General features: G+C 48.7%; 1 protein-coding gene across 1 annotated transcript; it reads left to right on the forward strand.

The window, feature by feature from the left end:
- The first annotated feature begins 4,854 nt into the window (after nt 1-4,854).
- Nucleotides 4,855-12,592, forward strand: Ptcra (pre T cell antigen receptor alpha). Its single transcript, XM_021185741.1, has 4 exons — nt 4,855-4,933; nt 9,714-10,034; nt 11,733-11,777; nt 12,417-12,592. Exons 1-4 carry the CDS (start codon nt 4,855-4,857, stop codon nt 12,590-12,592), a joined length of 621 nt encoding a protein of 206 aa, XP_021041400.1.
- Nucleotides 12,593-14,989: the final 2,397 nt, after the last annotated feature.

Below are 14,989 nucleotides of genomic sequence, written 5' to 3' on the forward strand. Positions count from 1 at the left end.
GTTTGCTAGAATAAATGCTCACGGTGATATAACTTGGTTTTCCTCAGCCTGGGTTCCTCAGCTAGAAACAGGCAGTTAAGGCCCAAGGCATGAGTCGTGAGCTGCCTGGGGCTTATAGCCAACCTGCAAGTGACTGGTCCGTGCTAATGCATGAGCATCCTTATTCGCGCTGGGTGAGGAGCTTTGGAGACCTTCTGGGGCTTCTGGGAAGAGGATCAGGTAGGGGAAGTTTCCAGATGAACTCTCCCTGCCCTCCAAGAGGGAGGCAGGAGCTGGGCTGGATATGGGTCACCAAGCCAGCAGCCCCTGTCCCATCTGCACTGTGGTCGCAGAGCCTGGGCCAGCACTTCCCCAGACTGGAGAATGACAGAGGCAGAGTCGTTAGGGACACCTGCCTCCCCTCCTCCCACTTCAGGGCGGGAAGCCACCATGCTGCACCTGGGCCTGCAGGGCCTGGGAACACGTGGAGCCCACAGCACCCAAAGTCCCTCCCCCACCAACCTGGGTCCTTGCGCAGGGTCAGGAGAGAGCAGGAAAGTGGCCATTAAAACTGCCCTTCCGGCACAACGGCATAGTGGGGTGAAGCTGGCACAAGAATAAAGAAGAGGAAGAAAATAAGGCTGTGTATAGAAGAGACAGCAACGTGTAATATGGCGCCTTCGGGGGTCAGGAAGGGCTATTCTGCAAGTAATCTCAGGTTAATTATTTCTTGTGTGTGTGCGGTACTCACACCAAAATTTGTATCCTATTGGGGAGAGAGGTGGACTGGATAAGATTAAACTAAGCACACACACACAACACACACAGACCATTATTCTTGCTTTTGTTTTTCTTTCTTTTTTCTTTTCCTTCCTTCCTTCCTTCCTTCCTTCCTTCCTTCCTTCCTTCCTTCCTTCCTTTCCTTCCTTCCTTCCTTCCTTCCTTCCTTCCTTCCTTCCTTCCTTCCTTCCTTCTTTCTTTCTTTCTTTTTTTTTTGGCTTTTCAAGACAGGGTTTCTCTGTGTAGCCCTGGCTGTCCTGGAACTCACTTTGTAGACCAGGCTGGCCTCGAGAGTGCTGGGATTAAAGGTGTGTGCCACCACTGTCTGGCTTCCTTTCATTTTTGAGGCAGGGTCTCAGATTGCAGTCCTGGCTGGCCTGGAACTCTCTGACACACTGCTGGATCCCTAACCAAGCACCCACCCTAACCAAGCAGGCACATTAACCAAGCACCCACCCTAAATTCAGCTCCAACAGAAAGCAGAATTAAGACATGAATTCTCTAGACATGGGAAGACTTTCTAGATTTAAAATTAATTTACTGGTCCCTAAAAAACAAACAAACAAAAGGGCTGGGGAAATGGCTCATTGGTTAAGAATGCTGGCTGAAAAAAAAAAAAAAAAAAAAAGCCGGACGTGGTGGCGCACGCCTTTAATCCCAGCACTCCGGAGGCAGAGGCAGGCAGATTTCTGAGTTTGAGGCCAGCCTGGTCTACAAAGTGAGTTCCACGACAGCCAGGGCTACACAGAGAAACCCTGTCTTGAAAAAAAAAAAAAAAGAATGTTGGCTGCTCTTCTGGGGGACCATGGTTCAATTCCCAGCACCCACATGGCAGCTCACAACTGTCTGTAAGTTCAATTCCAGGGTATCCAACACCCTCACACAGACATACATACAGGCAAAATACCAATGCACATAATAAATTCATACATACATACATACATACATACATACATACATATATACCTACATACATACATAAATGCATAAACAACAACAACAAAAGAGTACAGGTTTGAAAAAAGCCATCAGGCATTGCAAGCCTGGAGGTGATAGACCAGGGATCAGAGTTCAAGGCTGGTCTGGGCTACATGAGAGCCTTTGGAAGAAAGTAAGTAAATAAACAAGGCCTTATTCTCTGTGTCAGCACCCACTAGGGAAAGGCAGCAAAGCTCTAATTGGATATCCCTCCCATCCACCCACTTGGAGTAGTTATCCAGACCCTAGGAACCAGCTGGTGTTGGTGGCAAGGGCCTGTAACGGCAGCACTTGGGAGATTTAGAGCAAGAAGATGAAGAGTCGGGTCTATCCTGGGCAATGCCATGAGACTGTGTCTGAGAGAAAGAGAAAGAAAGAAAGAAAGAAAGAAAGAAAGAAAGAAAGAAAGAAAGAAAGAAAGAAAGAAAGAAAGAAAGAAAAGAAAGGAAGAAAGGAAGGAAGAAAGGAAGAAAAAGGAAGGAAGGAAGAAAGAAAGAAGAGAAAAAGAAAGAAAGGCAGGAGGGAAAGAAGGGGTGGAGAGATGGCTCAGTGGTTACTAAGAGCATTTGCTTATCTTCTGAAGCACCTGAATGTGTTTTGTTGTTGTTGTTGGTTTTTTGTTTTTTTTTTTTTTTTTTTTTTTTTTTCGAGACAGGGTTTCTCTGTGTAGCCCTGGCTGTCCTGGCACTCACTTTGTAGACCAGGCTGGCCTCGAACTCAGAAATCCACCTGCCTCTGCCTCCCGAGTGCTGGGATTAAAGGCGTGCGCCACCACGCCCAGCTGTTTTTGTTTGTTTTGTCTGTTTGTTTTTTAGTTTTTTTGTTGTTTTAAGATTTATTTATTATATGTAAGTACACTGTAGCTGTCTTCATACACATCAGAAGAGGGCGTCAGATCTCATTATGGATGGTTGTGAGCCACTATGTGGTTACTGGGATTTGAACTTAGGACCTTCGGAAGAGTAGTCAGTGCCCTTAACCCCTGAGCCATCTCTCCAGCCCTTGTTTTTGTTTTTGTTTTTGTTTTTGTGTTTTTGAGACAGGGTCTTGTGTAGCCCAGGCTGGTCTCAAATTCTCTTTGTAGATGAGGATGGCTTGAATTTCTGACACTTCTGCCTTGACCTCAGTGCTGTGACTGCAAGCACACCCCTCACCTGGTTTATGCAGGTTCCGATGGAACCCAGGGCTTCAGGAATGGCAGAGAACAAGTTACCTGCCTCCTGCTCAGCCACTTGGAGGCTATAGGAGGAGGGGGACACCAGACAATGGATCCCCATGTCAAAAAGTAAGTAGAGCCAGGCAGAGAGGGGTGTGCTTTTAATCCCAGCATATGGCAAGCAGAGGCAGGTGGATCACTGTGAGTTTGAGACCAGCCTGGGCTACTAGATAGTGAGCCAGCCAGGGCTACCCCAGAAAACCCTGGCTCAAAAACAAATCAATTTTGTACTGGCCTCAACCTTGGCCAGAGAAGTTTCTTCTGCGAGGAGGAGCAGCTAATGCAGACTCAGAGCTGGCCTGAGCAACAATTGCATGCTTAGCTCCAAACGAGGTGTCTGCATCAACCCACACACCGCCCGAGGCCCATGGAACATCGTGGAAGCAGGGCTGGAAAGAACATGAGAGCCAAAGATGGGAGGCAAGCTGTGAAAATGCTGGCTGCCGCCCTCATGAGCATGCTTCGGCTGTGGCTACCTGCATAGGATTCTCACAAGATTAGCCAACATTCCAGCAAGCACGGCTAACTGGGCTCACTGGGTTATTAAAAGAGAGAGAGAGAGAGAGAGAGACCTCATTAAGACGGTAGGAAGACAGCTGCAGGATGTGTAGGGGATGAGTGAATGCATGTATGAAATTGCCAAGGAATAAATAAATATATTAAAGGAAAAACCCAGCACTTGGGAGGTGGGGGCAGGAAGAGCAAGGTTGGCTACAGAGCAAACTCAAAGTCAGCTGTACTGCACGAGACTGCGCCTCCAAAGAACAAAGGTAGGGACTGGAAGAAGGGCTCAGCAGTCTGCAGCACATTGCTCTTGCTGAGGACCTGAGTTTGGTACCAAGCACCTAAGTCAGGTGTCTCACAAGCCTCTGTGACTCCATCTCCAAGGCCAATGCCTTAGACACACATATTTAAAAACAAGTGTGTGTGTGTGTGTGTGTGTGTTTTGAGTCAAGGTCTCTCTGTGTAGCCCCCTGGCCATCCTGGAACTCACCTTGTGCTTGAACTCACAGAGATCTATTTGTCTCTGTCTCCCAAGTGCTGGGATTATAGGTGTGTGCCACCATACCAGGCAATGATAAAAACTGTAAAAGCAAAAAATTGATTAGCCAATGAACTAATTGATTTAATTAAATTAAAAATGAAAAGCTTTGCCGGATGTGGTGGCGCACGCCTTTAATTCCAGCACTCAGGAGGCAGAGAGGCAGGCAGACTTCTGAGTTCGAGGCCAGCCTGGTCTACAAAGTGAGTTCCAGGACAGCCAGAGCTACACAGAAACCCTGTCTCGAAAAAAAACAAAAAAAAACAAAAAAAAAAAGAAAAGCTTTGGATCTGGAGGATGACAGGAAGAGCTGCACATGGAGTCCCGCCATCCCATCCCCCTGGGACTCTGTCTAGTGGATGGCAATTGCTCTCAAGTAGAGAAGGAACTAGGCTTGGGAAAGGCTTTGGGAATCTGGGGTGGCACACACTTTTAATCCCAGCCAGCACTCTGGAGGCAGAGGCAGGTGGATATCTGTGATTTGGAGGCCAACCTGATTTACATAGTGAGTTCCATGCAAGTCAGGTCCACACAGCAGAGACCTTGTCTCACACAGAGGAGCCTCTGGGGCCTGTGAAGTGCTTTTCAAACAGGGAGGAGGTTATGAGAGGGTAGGCACCCAGCCTCTGGGATAGGAGTGGGACCTGAGTTCCCTGGCACCCCTCCTCCCCAGAAAGCACTGGGAACTAGTGGGTAAAGCAGAGCAGCTGGGGTACAGCTGGGTCTGTGGTCTGGGAAGCAGTCTAGGGGAGCCTTCTGCCCTAGCCCACACCTCAGAGCTGCAGCTGGGCCTGTGGCCTGGGAGGCAGACTAGGGGGGCCTCCTCCCACAGCAGGTAGCTCCCAGCTGCAACTGGGTCATGCTTCTCCACGAGTGGGCCATGGCTAGGACATGGCTGCTGCTGCTTCTGGGCGTCAGGTGTCAGGCTCTACCTTCAGGTAAGTCCCTCTTGCCTCCCTATTTGGCTCTCACTGAGTTCATCCCCTGGTACGAGCTGAGCCTATACAGCGATGAGTGAGCTCCATGGCCCTCTGGTTCTGAGGTCTGATGTCCTTCTCCAGAAGGACACTGTTGTTTTGTTTTGTTTTGCTTTGTTTTCTGAGACAGGGTTTCTCTGTGTAGCGCTGGCTGTCCTGGAACTCACTCTGTAGACCAGGCTGGTCTTAAATTTAGAAATCCACCTGCCTCTGCCTCCCAAGTGCTGGGATTAAAGGTGTGCGCCAACACTGCCCAGCCTACTCTAACCTTCTCTCTGTTCTATCCAGTGTTGGGGGTTGGAAGGGAGGTAGAGGCCGACTGGCCTGGGCTTTGGGACAGAAGTGCTTGGGGTGGGGAGAAACAATCTGGGAGGCTTTACAGAGAAACCGAATCGCTTTAGGAGGCTGAGAGCTCTAGGGTCACTCCCAGCCTTCTCTAGTTCTGTTGTTTACAAGGTCTTAGTAATAAATACCATTTCCCAAGCTTAGGCGGGAGGGATGGCTCATTGGTTAAGAGCACTGGCTGCTCTTCCAGACAGGTCCTGAGTTCAATTCCCAGCAATCACATGGTGGCTCACAACCATCTGTGATGGAATCTGAGAACACTCATATACCTAAAATAAATCTTAAAAAAAATAAAGATTATTTCCAAAGCTTACTTACCAAAGCATTACATTATCTTTACACCTCACAACATTCCTACTGGGCGCTTATCCGGAGATTTGGACCTCGGTGGATTAAGGGGATTGAGTCAGGGGCCACCCTCGGCTCTGTCTGAGGCCTTGTCCTACACTTGGCCCACTATGTCACATGGCCAAATTTTGGACATTCTTCAAGGCAAAGAAGACAGATTTGTGGTCACAGAGGCCCCAGTGAGCATGCTCACTGGAGATGTGCTCCGTGTTCCTACACCAGTCATTTGGCCGCCTAATACTTCATCTTTTCTTCCCCATTTCTCTGGCACCCTGGGCATCTCTTTATCTTGGCCACACAAGAGTCCACAGTGTCAATTTATTGCTAATATTGGGGATTTTCCTTACATTGAAGAAGCACAGATCTGACTCTGCAGGTTGAACTCTGATCCCCCCAGGCGCATGCTCCACTGGCACCCAGTCTCTTTTCTCTCTCACACACACAAAGTAAATTTTGTTGTTGTTGTTTTTACGACAAGGTTTCTCTGTGTAGTGCTGGCTGTCCTGGAACTCACTCTATAGACCAGGCTGGCCTTGAACTCAGAGATCTGCCTGCCTCTGCCTCTTGAGTGCTGGGATTAAAAGTATGTACCAACATAGCCTGACATACAAAGTACATTTTTTTGTTTTTTAAATATTATGAGAATATAATTATTTTTAAGATTTATTTATTTATTTTATGTATATGAGTACACACTGTAGGTGTACAGATAGTTGTGAGCCTTCATCTGGTTGTTAGAAATTGAATTTAGGACCTCTGGTCCCTCTGGTCAACCCTGCTCGCTCAGGCCCAAAGATTTATTCATTATTATAATTAAGTACACTGTAGTTGTCTTCAGACACACCAGAAAAGGGTGTCAGATCTCATTACGGGTGGTTGTGAGCCACCATGTGGTTGCTGGGATTTGAACTCAGGACCTTCAGAGGAGCACTCAGTATTCTTAACCACTGAGCCATCTGACCAGCCCCAAGAACATAATTTTTAAAAATATATTTATTTGTTTAATGAGTACTTATGAGAATATATGAGTACACTGTCATTGTCTTCAGACACACTAGACGAGGGCATAGGATTCCATTACAGATTGAAGTGTTGGGTGTGTAGGCGCTGGGAATTGAACCCAGGACCTCTGGAAGAGCAGCCAGTGTTCTTAACTGCTGAACCATCTCCCCAGCCCAGTATATGTTTTCTTAAGAGAAGGAATAAGTGGGGCTAGATCAATGGCTTACTGGTTAAGAGCACTGGCTGTTCTTCCAGAGGATCCGAGTTTATTCCCAGCCCCTACATGGTGACTCACAACCACCTATGACTCCAATCCCAGGGTATCTGATGTCCCTTGTGGTCTGTGCAAGCACTGCTTGTGTGTGGGGCATGGACAGACTTGCTGTCAAAACACTCATAGATGTAAAGTAAAATAAAATCTAGGAAAAAAAAATTAAAAATAGAGTAAGACTCCAAGCTGGGGGTGGGGGCGGGGCACAGCTCTGTTGAGTGTTCACTCCCCAGCACTGGGCTTGTCGTGTGCTAAATCTTCAGGGTGTGCACATGCCTGAAATCCAAACTGTAAACTCCGCAGGTGGAGCCAGGAGGGTCCAGAATTCAAAGTGATCCTTAGCTGCATGGGAAGTTTGAGGCCAGCCTGGGCTACCTAGCAAAGGGTCTCAAAATCAAGCCAAGCGTGGTGGCGCACGCCTTCCCAACACTTGGGAAGCTGAGGCAGGCAGATTTCTGAGTTCAAGGCCAGCCTGGTCTACAGAGTGAGTTCCAGGACAGCCAGGGCTACACAGAGAAACCCTGTCTCAAAAAACAAAAAAACAAAACAAAACAACAACAACAACAAAAAGTCTCAGAGCCGGGCGTGGTGGCGCACGTCTTTAATCCCAGCACTCGGGAGGCAGAGGCAGGCGGATTTCTGAGTTCGAGGCCAGCCTGGTCTACAAAGTGAGTTCCAGGACAGCCAAGGCTACTCAGAGAAACCCTGTCTCGAAAAACCAAAAAAAAAAAAAAAAAAAGTCTCAAAATCAAACCAAAATGAAATAGAAAAAAAATCAGATTCGAATATGGGAAAAGTTTAACCATTTGTTAACTTATATTATTGCTATCTCACTCCTGTAGGGCGATATTCTGTCTTCTCATCTCACCGTGGTGCTAGGACCCAAACCCAGGGCTTCCTGTGTTAAAGAGAAGCATCCTTCTGCTGCACTTCATCCCTTGCTCCTTTTGTTTACATTAATTTTTACATTTCCTGTATATGCATGGGGTGGGTGCATGAGTCTGGCAGCCATAAGACAACTTTCAGGAGTCAGGTTTTTGTCTTCTACCAGGAAGGCTCCTAGGTTTGAACTCAGATGTGGAAATGCGCCCTTACTCAGTGAGGCATCTGGTCAGCTCCCATTTCGTACAGGTCAGCTTAACCCTGCCTAATGCCATACAGCTCACCCACCAGGCTTCAGTCTCCCACGTTCTGGGCTTACAGACATGGAGAGCCTCATCAGACTTCCTCTGCTCTCAGCTCAGGTGCTCCTCCTTCGTCCTCCCCTAGAGAGACATCAGCTCTCCTCAGGCAGCACAACATGGTACTATAACCACTTGTTTATGAAGCTAATGCCTTTCCCACAGGACAAAGTTCCTCGACAGCCCAGGCAGTGTCTTTCTCAATTTTCTATACCCAGGTGGCAGAGGAAGGAGTTGCTGGGCCGTGGTGGCGCACAGCTTTAATCCTAGCTTTCGAGACGCACAGGCAGGTAGATCTCTGAGTTCCAGGGGTGGGGGTGGGGCTCAGAAAGAATAGACGGACAGATAGCAGGAAGACCAGTGGACGATGGACGATGGATGAATTATAGGAGAAAGGTGGCGATGGCTCGGTGAGTCAGAACTCTGGCTACACAATCATGAGAACCTGAGTTCAAATCCTCAGCACCCATTTGAAAAACTGCATTGCTCTAAGTGTGCTTGTAATCCCAGCACTGGACTGAGCCAAGACATGAGGATCACACTGGGGGCTTGCTGGATGCAGGCCTAGCTCCAGGTGCAGTGAGAGACCCTGTCCTAAGAGAACAAAGGGACAGATACTGATAGAACAGGTCAGTTAATATCCTCCTTGGGCCTCCACGCACAAATACATCACATGTATGCACACACACACACACACACACACACACACACACGAAGTAGAAACCTAAGGTTGCTTAGAAAAGTCAGCTGTGTTGGGTGGTATTCTGTTAAAGCAAGCACATGAAAGGACTCATGAGGAAGGACTCTTTGCTAAGGACACACATGTATTGGTCTGCCTTACATTGTGTAATTGAGCTCCATTTGTCGGGTCTCTATAAAGAGAAATGCATTAAGAAACGTCTGGTGGCTGAGCAGTGGTGGCACACGCCTTTAATCCCAGCACTCGGGAGGCAGATTTCTGAGTTCAAGGCCAGCCTGGTCTACAGAGTGAGTTCCAGGACAGCCAGGTCAGAAACTCTGTCTTGAAAAACCAAAAACAAACAAACAAAAAAACAAAAACAAAAAAAAGGAAGAGAGGTGTTGGCTGGACTCTGGGTACCTGGGTACCCTGTGGTTTCCTTCTTCTTCCACCCTTCTCCACTCTTTCAACCCCTAACACTACATAGGAGAGAAAATAAAAAGAATAGGAAAGAGGGTTGGATGTTATTGTTACTACTCCTGATTGTGCTGGGTCGGGGCATCAAGTTGGGGCAAGTTTGATCTTCACCATCAGGATATCTAATTTCTTCTTTTGCTTTCTTCTTTGCCCACGACTACTTAGCAAGCCAAGACAGCAACCAACTAACAACCGCCCACCCACCACCAACCCACCCCATCTCTCGGAGCCCTAGCATCCATACACCCTCTAAAAACTCCTCAGAGTTCCAACCTGCCACACAGTCGTAGAAATTACCTTCAGCTGGAGCAGAGGCAAACTGTAGTCAGGTGCTGCGGACAATCTGAAGCAGCCCCCACGTCCCCAAACCTGGGATTAAAACAAAAGCGCATTCCTATTTCTGTGTTTTTAAAGAAATCAAAATTCTCACTCTTGCAGGCATCGCTGGCACCCCCTTTCCGTCGCTGGCTCCACCCATCACACTGCTGGTAGATGGAAGGCAGCACATGCTGGTGGTTTGCCTGGTCCTCGATGCGGCACCCCCTGGCCTTGACAACCCTGTCTGGTTCTCAGCTGGCAATGGCAGTGCCCTAGACGCCTTCACCTATGGGCCCTCTCTGGCACCGGACGGCACCTGGACTAGCCTGGCCCAGCTCTCCTTGCCCTCTGAAGATCTGGAAGCCTGGGAGCCCTTGGTCTGTCACACCAGGCCTGGGGCTGGGGGCCAGAACCGGAGCACACACCCCCTCCAACTGTCAGGTGGGGGATGGAGCCTCGGGACCTGTCCTTTTCCATACCATGGGGCCAGGATATTTTGGGGAGCCTGTCTACACTTCCCCCAGTGCTGGATTATAAATATGGGCTACCATTACCTGTTTGCTTGCTTGCTTGCTTGCTTGCTTGCTTGCTTGTTGGTAGGCACTGGGCATGTAAGGGTAAACCCTGGTTCCTGTAAGTGGTTCGAGGCCATAATTCCTGGCTTTGCAGCTGAGATATATGGTTCAGGTTATCTCTTGAGCCTGTAATCCCAGCACTCAGGAGGCAGAGGCAGGAAGGAGGATCTCTCTGAGTTCAAAGCTATCCTTGGCTACACAGTGAGTTCAAGGCCTGCTTGGGCTACAGGAGACCTTGTCTCAAAAATCAAAGCAAAAGCAATTCTAGGCTCTGATCTGTGTTTGCTAAGAGCTATTAATAGCTTTCAGTGGCTTATTCATAGGTGCACATATACACATGTTTATATATGTAATCTATAGAAACAGTTCATATACATGTAAACAAAGCCTGCAAGACCAAACAATAATTAAAGAATTAATTAATAATTAAAGGACAGGTCCCCAACATTTACCAACTTTACTCTATGGCAAACACTGTTCTAAATGTTTCATTTTCATTTTATTTTTATTATTTATTTATCTAGTTAGTTAGTTAGTGAGTTTCCCAAGACAGGGTTTATCACAGTTTCTCTGTGTAGCCCTGGCTGTCCTGGAACTCACTCTGTAGACCAGGCTGGCCTTGAACTCACAGAAATCCTCCTTCCTACTTCTGCCTCCTGAGTGCTGGGATTAAAAGTGTGCATCACCATGCCCTACTCCTAGCTTTTTAGTGAGGATGCTGGGGATCCAATTCAGGAAAGCTCTTTACCAGCTAAGCCTTCTCAGCCGAGCAGACGAGGCCGGCTAACCAGTGAGCCCCAAGAGTCTGCCGGTCTACACTTCCCCCAGTGCTGGATTATAAATATGGGCTACCATTACCTGTTTGCTTGCTTGTTTGCTTGTTTGTTTGTTTGTTTGTTTGGGGGGGGAGTCAAGTATAGTCCTGGCTATCCTGGAACTCACTTTGTAGACCAGGCTGGCCTCAAACTCAGAAAGCCACCTGCCTCTGTCTCCCGAGTGGTTTTTGTTGTTTTTTTGAGACAGGTTTTTTTTTTTTTTTTTTTTGGTTTTTCGAGACAGGGTTTCTCTGTATAGACCTGGCTGTCCTGGAACTCACTTTGTAGATCAGGCTGGCCTCGAACTCAGAAATCCGCCTGCCTCTGCCTCCCGAGTGCTGGGATTAAAGGCGTGCGCCACCATGCCCGGCATTGAGACAGGTTTTTAATCTGTGTAGTCCTGCCTGTTGTGTTTCTTTTTTTAAACATGGGTCCTGGGGATAGAACTCAGGTCCTTTGCATGTATAGCAAGCACTGTCATGATTGAGCATTTGGGTCACCTCAGTAGTGCCCTGCCTACAGCAAAAGCTGTAAAAGATTAGGTTCTGTGTGGGAGGGGACTGCCATGCCTCTTAGGGCTGTCAGGCAGGGAGGTGGGGAATGGCTCCTCAGGACTTGCTAACAAGTGGGCTCAGGGTCTCCACACATGTCCAATATGTCCTGTGGGTTGACCAGGGCTAGATGTAGGGCAGGGGCTGCAAGGTGCTCGCCTTCCCCGTAGCCCTCACTCCTTTCTTCTTGACTCACAGAGGAATCTTCGACAGCCAGGAGCTGCTTTCTGGAGCCTCTCCCGGGTAAGTCAGCGGGTGAGGGAGGGACAGTGGCTGGGAACAAGAATCTCAGCACTGGTACCCGGCAGGTAGCATTCAGCTCTAATTCAACCATAGGTCCCATGAGGTTGCTGCGGGAGGACTGAGAAGTTTCCTGTAAGGGGACTGCCTTGCTTGGGGCTAGGCTGAGTTTCAACCTTCCCTGGGATAAGGTGGGGATTTATTCCTGGACTGCAGTGGAGCAGTGCAGACGAGAGCTAAAATAAGGAGTCTAATGGCTCCTCGGTGGTGGTGGTGGTGGTGGGGTGACAGGCGGTCTTGGTATGAAAGCCTACGTGTTATTTGATTACCTGAGGCGCTAGAGAAGCACTGGCTAATAATCCACGTCCATTTCTTGCCCAGAGACACTGTTATTCTTTGCATCAGAAGCTCATTCCTTGCAGCCTGCCTCCCCGCCAGATAAAATAAATAACAATAAATAAAATAAATAACATGAGGGCTAAGCGGGAAGAAAGCACTAATTATTACCAGTAGAAACTAAGGTCAGATACCAGGAAAGAAGTTCCTTGGAGAAGGAGGTGGAAAGAGAGAGTGGCCAACACAGAGAACTGGCTCTCCCTGTTGTGGGCTCCTGGGGACTCCTCATGGCTCCTTCTTCTGCAGGGACACAGCGGCAGGTACTGTGGCTAAGCCTACTGCGCCTGCTCCTCTTCAAACTGCTTCTGTTCGATGTGCTCCTGACCTGCAGCCGCCTCCGCCTCCATGTGCTGGCCGGCCAGCACCTCCAGCCACCACCCTCACGCAAGTCCCTGCCTCCCACCCACAGAATTTGGACATAGTTATGAGTCTCTGAGCTTAGATCTTACCCACTCGTCTGAGCCCAGGGTGCTGGTGATGCTGAACACTACTGCTCCCTGGGGCCAGGAAGTGCAAAGCCCAGGCTGTGAGGAAGCCAGCTGGGCCCAGAGCTCACGATCCCCACTCAGTGCTCCTTGTTCAAAGTGGGGGTTTCTTTTTGCTTTTTCTGTATGTGGTCTGCCTCTTGTAAATGGAGCTATCCTATTGGAGACTGGGCTCTTGCCTCTCCTATCAGACTGAGACTTTGGGAAGAAAAGGACTGTGTCTCGGTCAGACAGGGCAGGAGGATGCACCTGGTAACTGGGCACAATACAAAAGGCTTATAAAACACAGGCATGTCACAAAGCTTTTCATTTGTGTGTCTGGGGGACACGGTGTGGTACCAGACATAGAGGAAGCAGTCATCTGGGTAGGCTGTCTGGAGAAAGAGTGGGAACCTGGAAACTGCAGAGTCTGGGGTCCAGTGAGGGGCTGCAAGGACTCTCCTTCCACTACTGTCAGTCACTGGACAAGGGTCCTTTATGTTTCCTGACCTGGCACAACCTCTGTGAGAGGGCAGAGCAGAGCCAGGGAGTCAGGGATAGTGCTCAGCTGCTAACTTGCACAGACTTGACAGAAGAGAGCAGGGCCAGGATTCCTGGGGCGTCAGGATCACATCCAATGCTACCAGCAGAAGACAGTAATTGCAAACCCACGCACTATTAATTAAAGGTCGTTATTCATTTGACAGATATTCACCCAGTATCAGCTAGGAGCCAGGTGCTACAGAGGTTTGCTGTCTTTGTTAGGGTTTTACTGCTATGAAGAGACACCATGACCGAGGCAACTCTTATAAAGGAAAACATTTAACTGGGGCTGGTTTACAGTTCAGAGGTTTAGTCCATCATTATGGCAGCCTGCAAGCAGATAGGGTGCTAGAGAGGTCGCTAAGAGTCCTACAGGAGGTACTTGAGAGTTCCACATCTGCATCTGCAGGCAACAGGAAGAGAGAGTGGGCCACTAGGTCTGGCTTGAGTTTCTGAAACCTCAGAGTGCACCCTCTAGTGACACACCTCCTCCAACAAAGCCACACCTCCTAATAGTGCCACTCCCCATGGACCTACGGGGGCCATTTTTTCTACCACTTTTGGCTTTGTTGGGTTTCTCTCATTCCCTAAAGAAAGCTCTTGCATGGAGATCCCACAAGGAAGAGGGAGAGAGGGATTTACTTCCAATCACACATACCCGTGTGTGTCAGTGGACGTGAGAGTAGGTGCCCATGGAACCCAGAGGTGGAGTTGGGAGTTATAGATGGTTGTGAGCCACCTAATGTGGATGTTGGGTACCCAACAATCTCTGTAAGACCATCTCATAGAGATGAACCTCTGATCTGCAAGTCATCTCCAGTAACGTGTTTTCCTTTATAAGAGTTGCCGTGGTCATGGTGTCTGCTCACAGCAGCAAAACCTCTGTAGCACCTGGCTCCTAGCTGATGCTGAGTGAATATCACCGATTCCTTGAATCAGTCTCCCTTTCTTTCTTCCTCCTTTCTCTCCTTCCTTCTTCCTCTCCCTTCTCTATCCTTCTTCCCTCTCCTACCCTTCGTCCTCCTCTTCTGCATTTTCTTCTACTTCTGCTTCTTCAAGACTGAGTCTCACTACATAGGTCTGGCTGGCCTCAAACTCACAGAGAGCTTCTTGCCTCTGCCTCCTGAGTGCTGAATATCCATATACTTAGTAGAGAGGCAGGGTCTCTTCAGTTGAACTTTGAACTCTTAACTAAATCTAGAGCTCACAGACTTGGTCTGTGTCTGTGCCTTGGTTATGGTGTCTGTTTACAGCAGCAAAACCCAGCCCCCCAACCCGGCTGTGGCCTGGCTACTCTCCTGCCTCAAAAGGCTGAGAATGGGTGTATGGGTGTTATGGCCCTTAGAGGAGTCTGAAGGATGGGGCTTACCGACACAACTGCTTTAAACTAGACACCACTGACTACAAAGGACAGGCTGGGCATGGAAGTCTTCATAAGGGCAGCAAATCCACCCAGACCCGGAAGGAAGCTCAATGGAAACAGAGCTTTCTGGACAAAGCTGCAGGTGCTAACAGCTTCCCAGAGTTGAGCTCAAGGCAGTTTAAAGCAAACCTGAGGAGTCAGAGAGTCCCCTAGGACCAAGGCTGGCCTTGAGCTCTCCATCCTTCTGCTTCTCCCAAAAGCTACGGTCTTTCTTTCTGCCTTCACCTTTTCTGGTGTGATAGAGCTGCACCACCCCACCTGACTGATATTGCCCTCTTTGTATGGTGCCAGGTTGAGTCCAGGACCTCATGCACACAAGGCAGCCCCTCTGTAGCTAAGGAAGGTCTGTGTTCAGCCAGGGAGTCCTCAGCAAGGATCTCCTAGCTCAA

This window comes from Mus caroli, unplaced genomic scaffold (assembly GCF_978045245.1).
Source record: "Mus caroli unplaced genomic scaffold, Mus_caroli_1 scaffold_18, whole genome shotgun sequence".
NCBI lineage: Eukaryota > Metazoa > Chordata > Mammalia > Rodentia > Muridae > Mus > Mus caroli.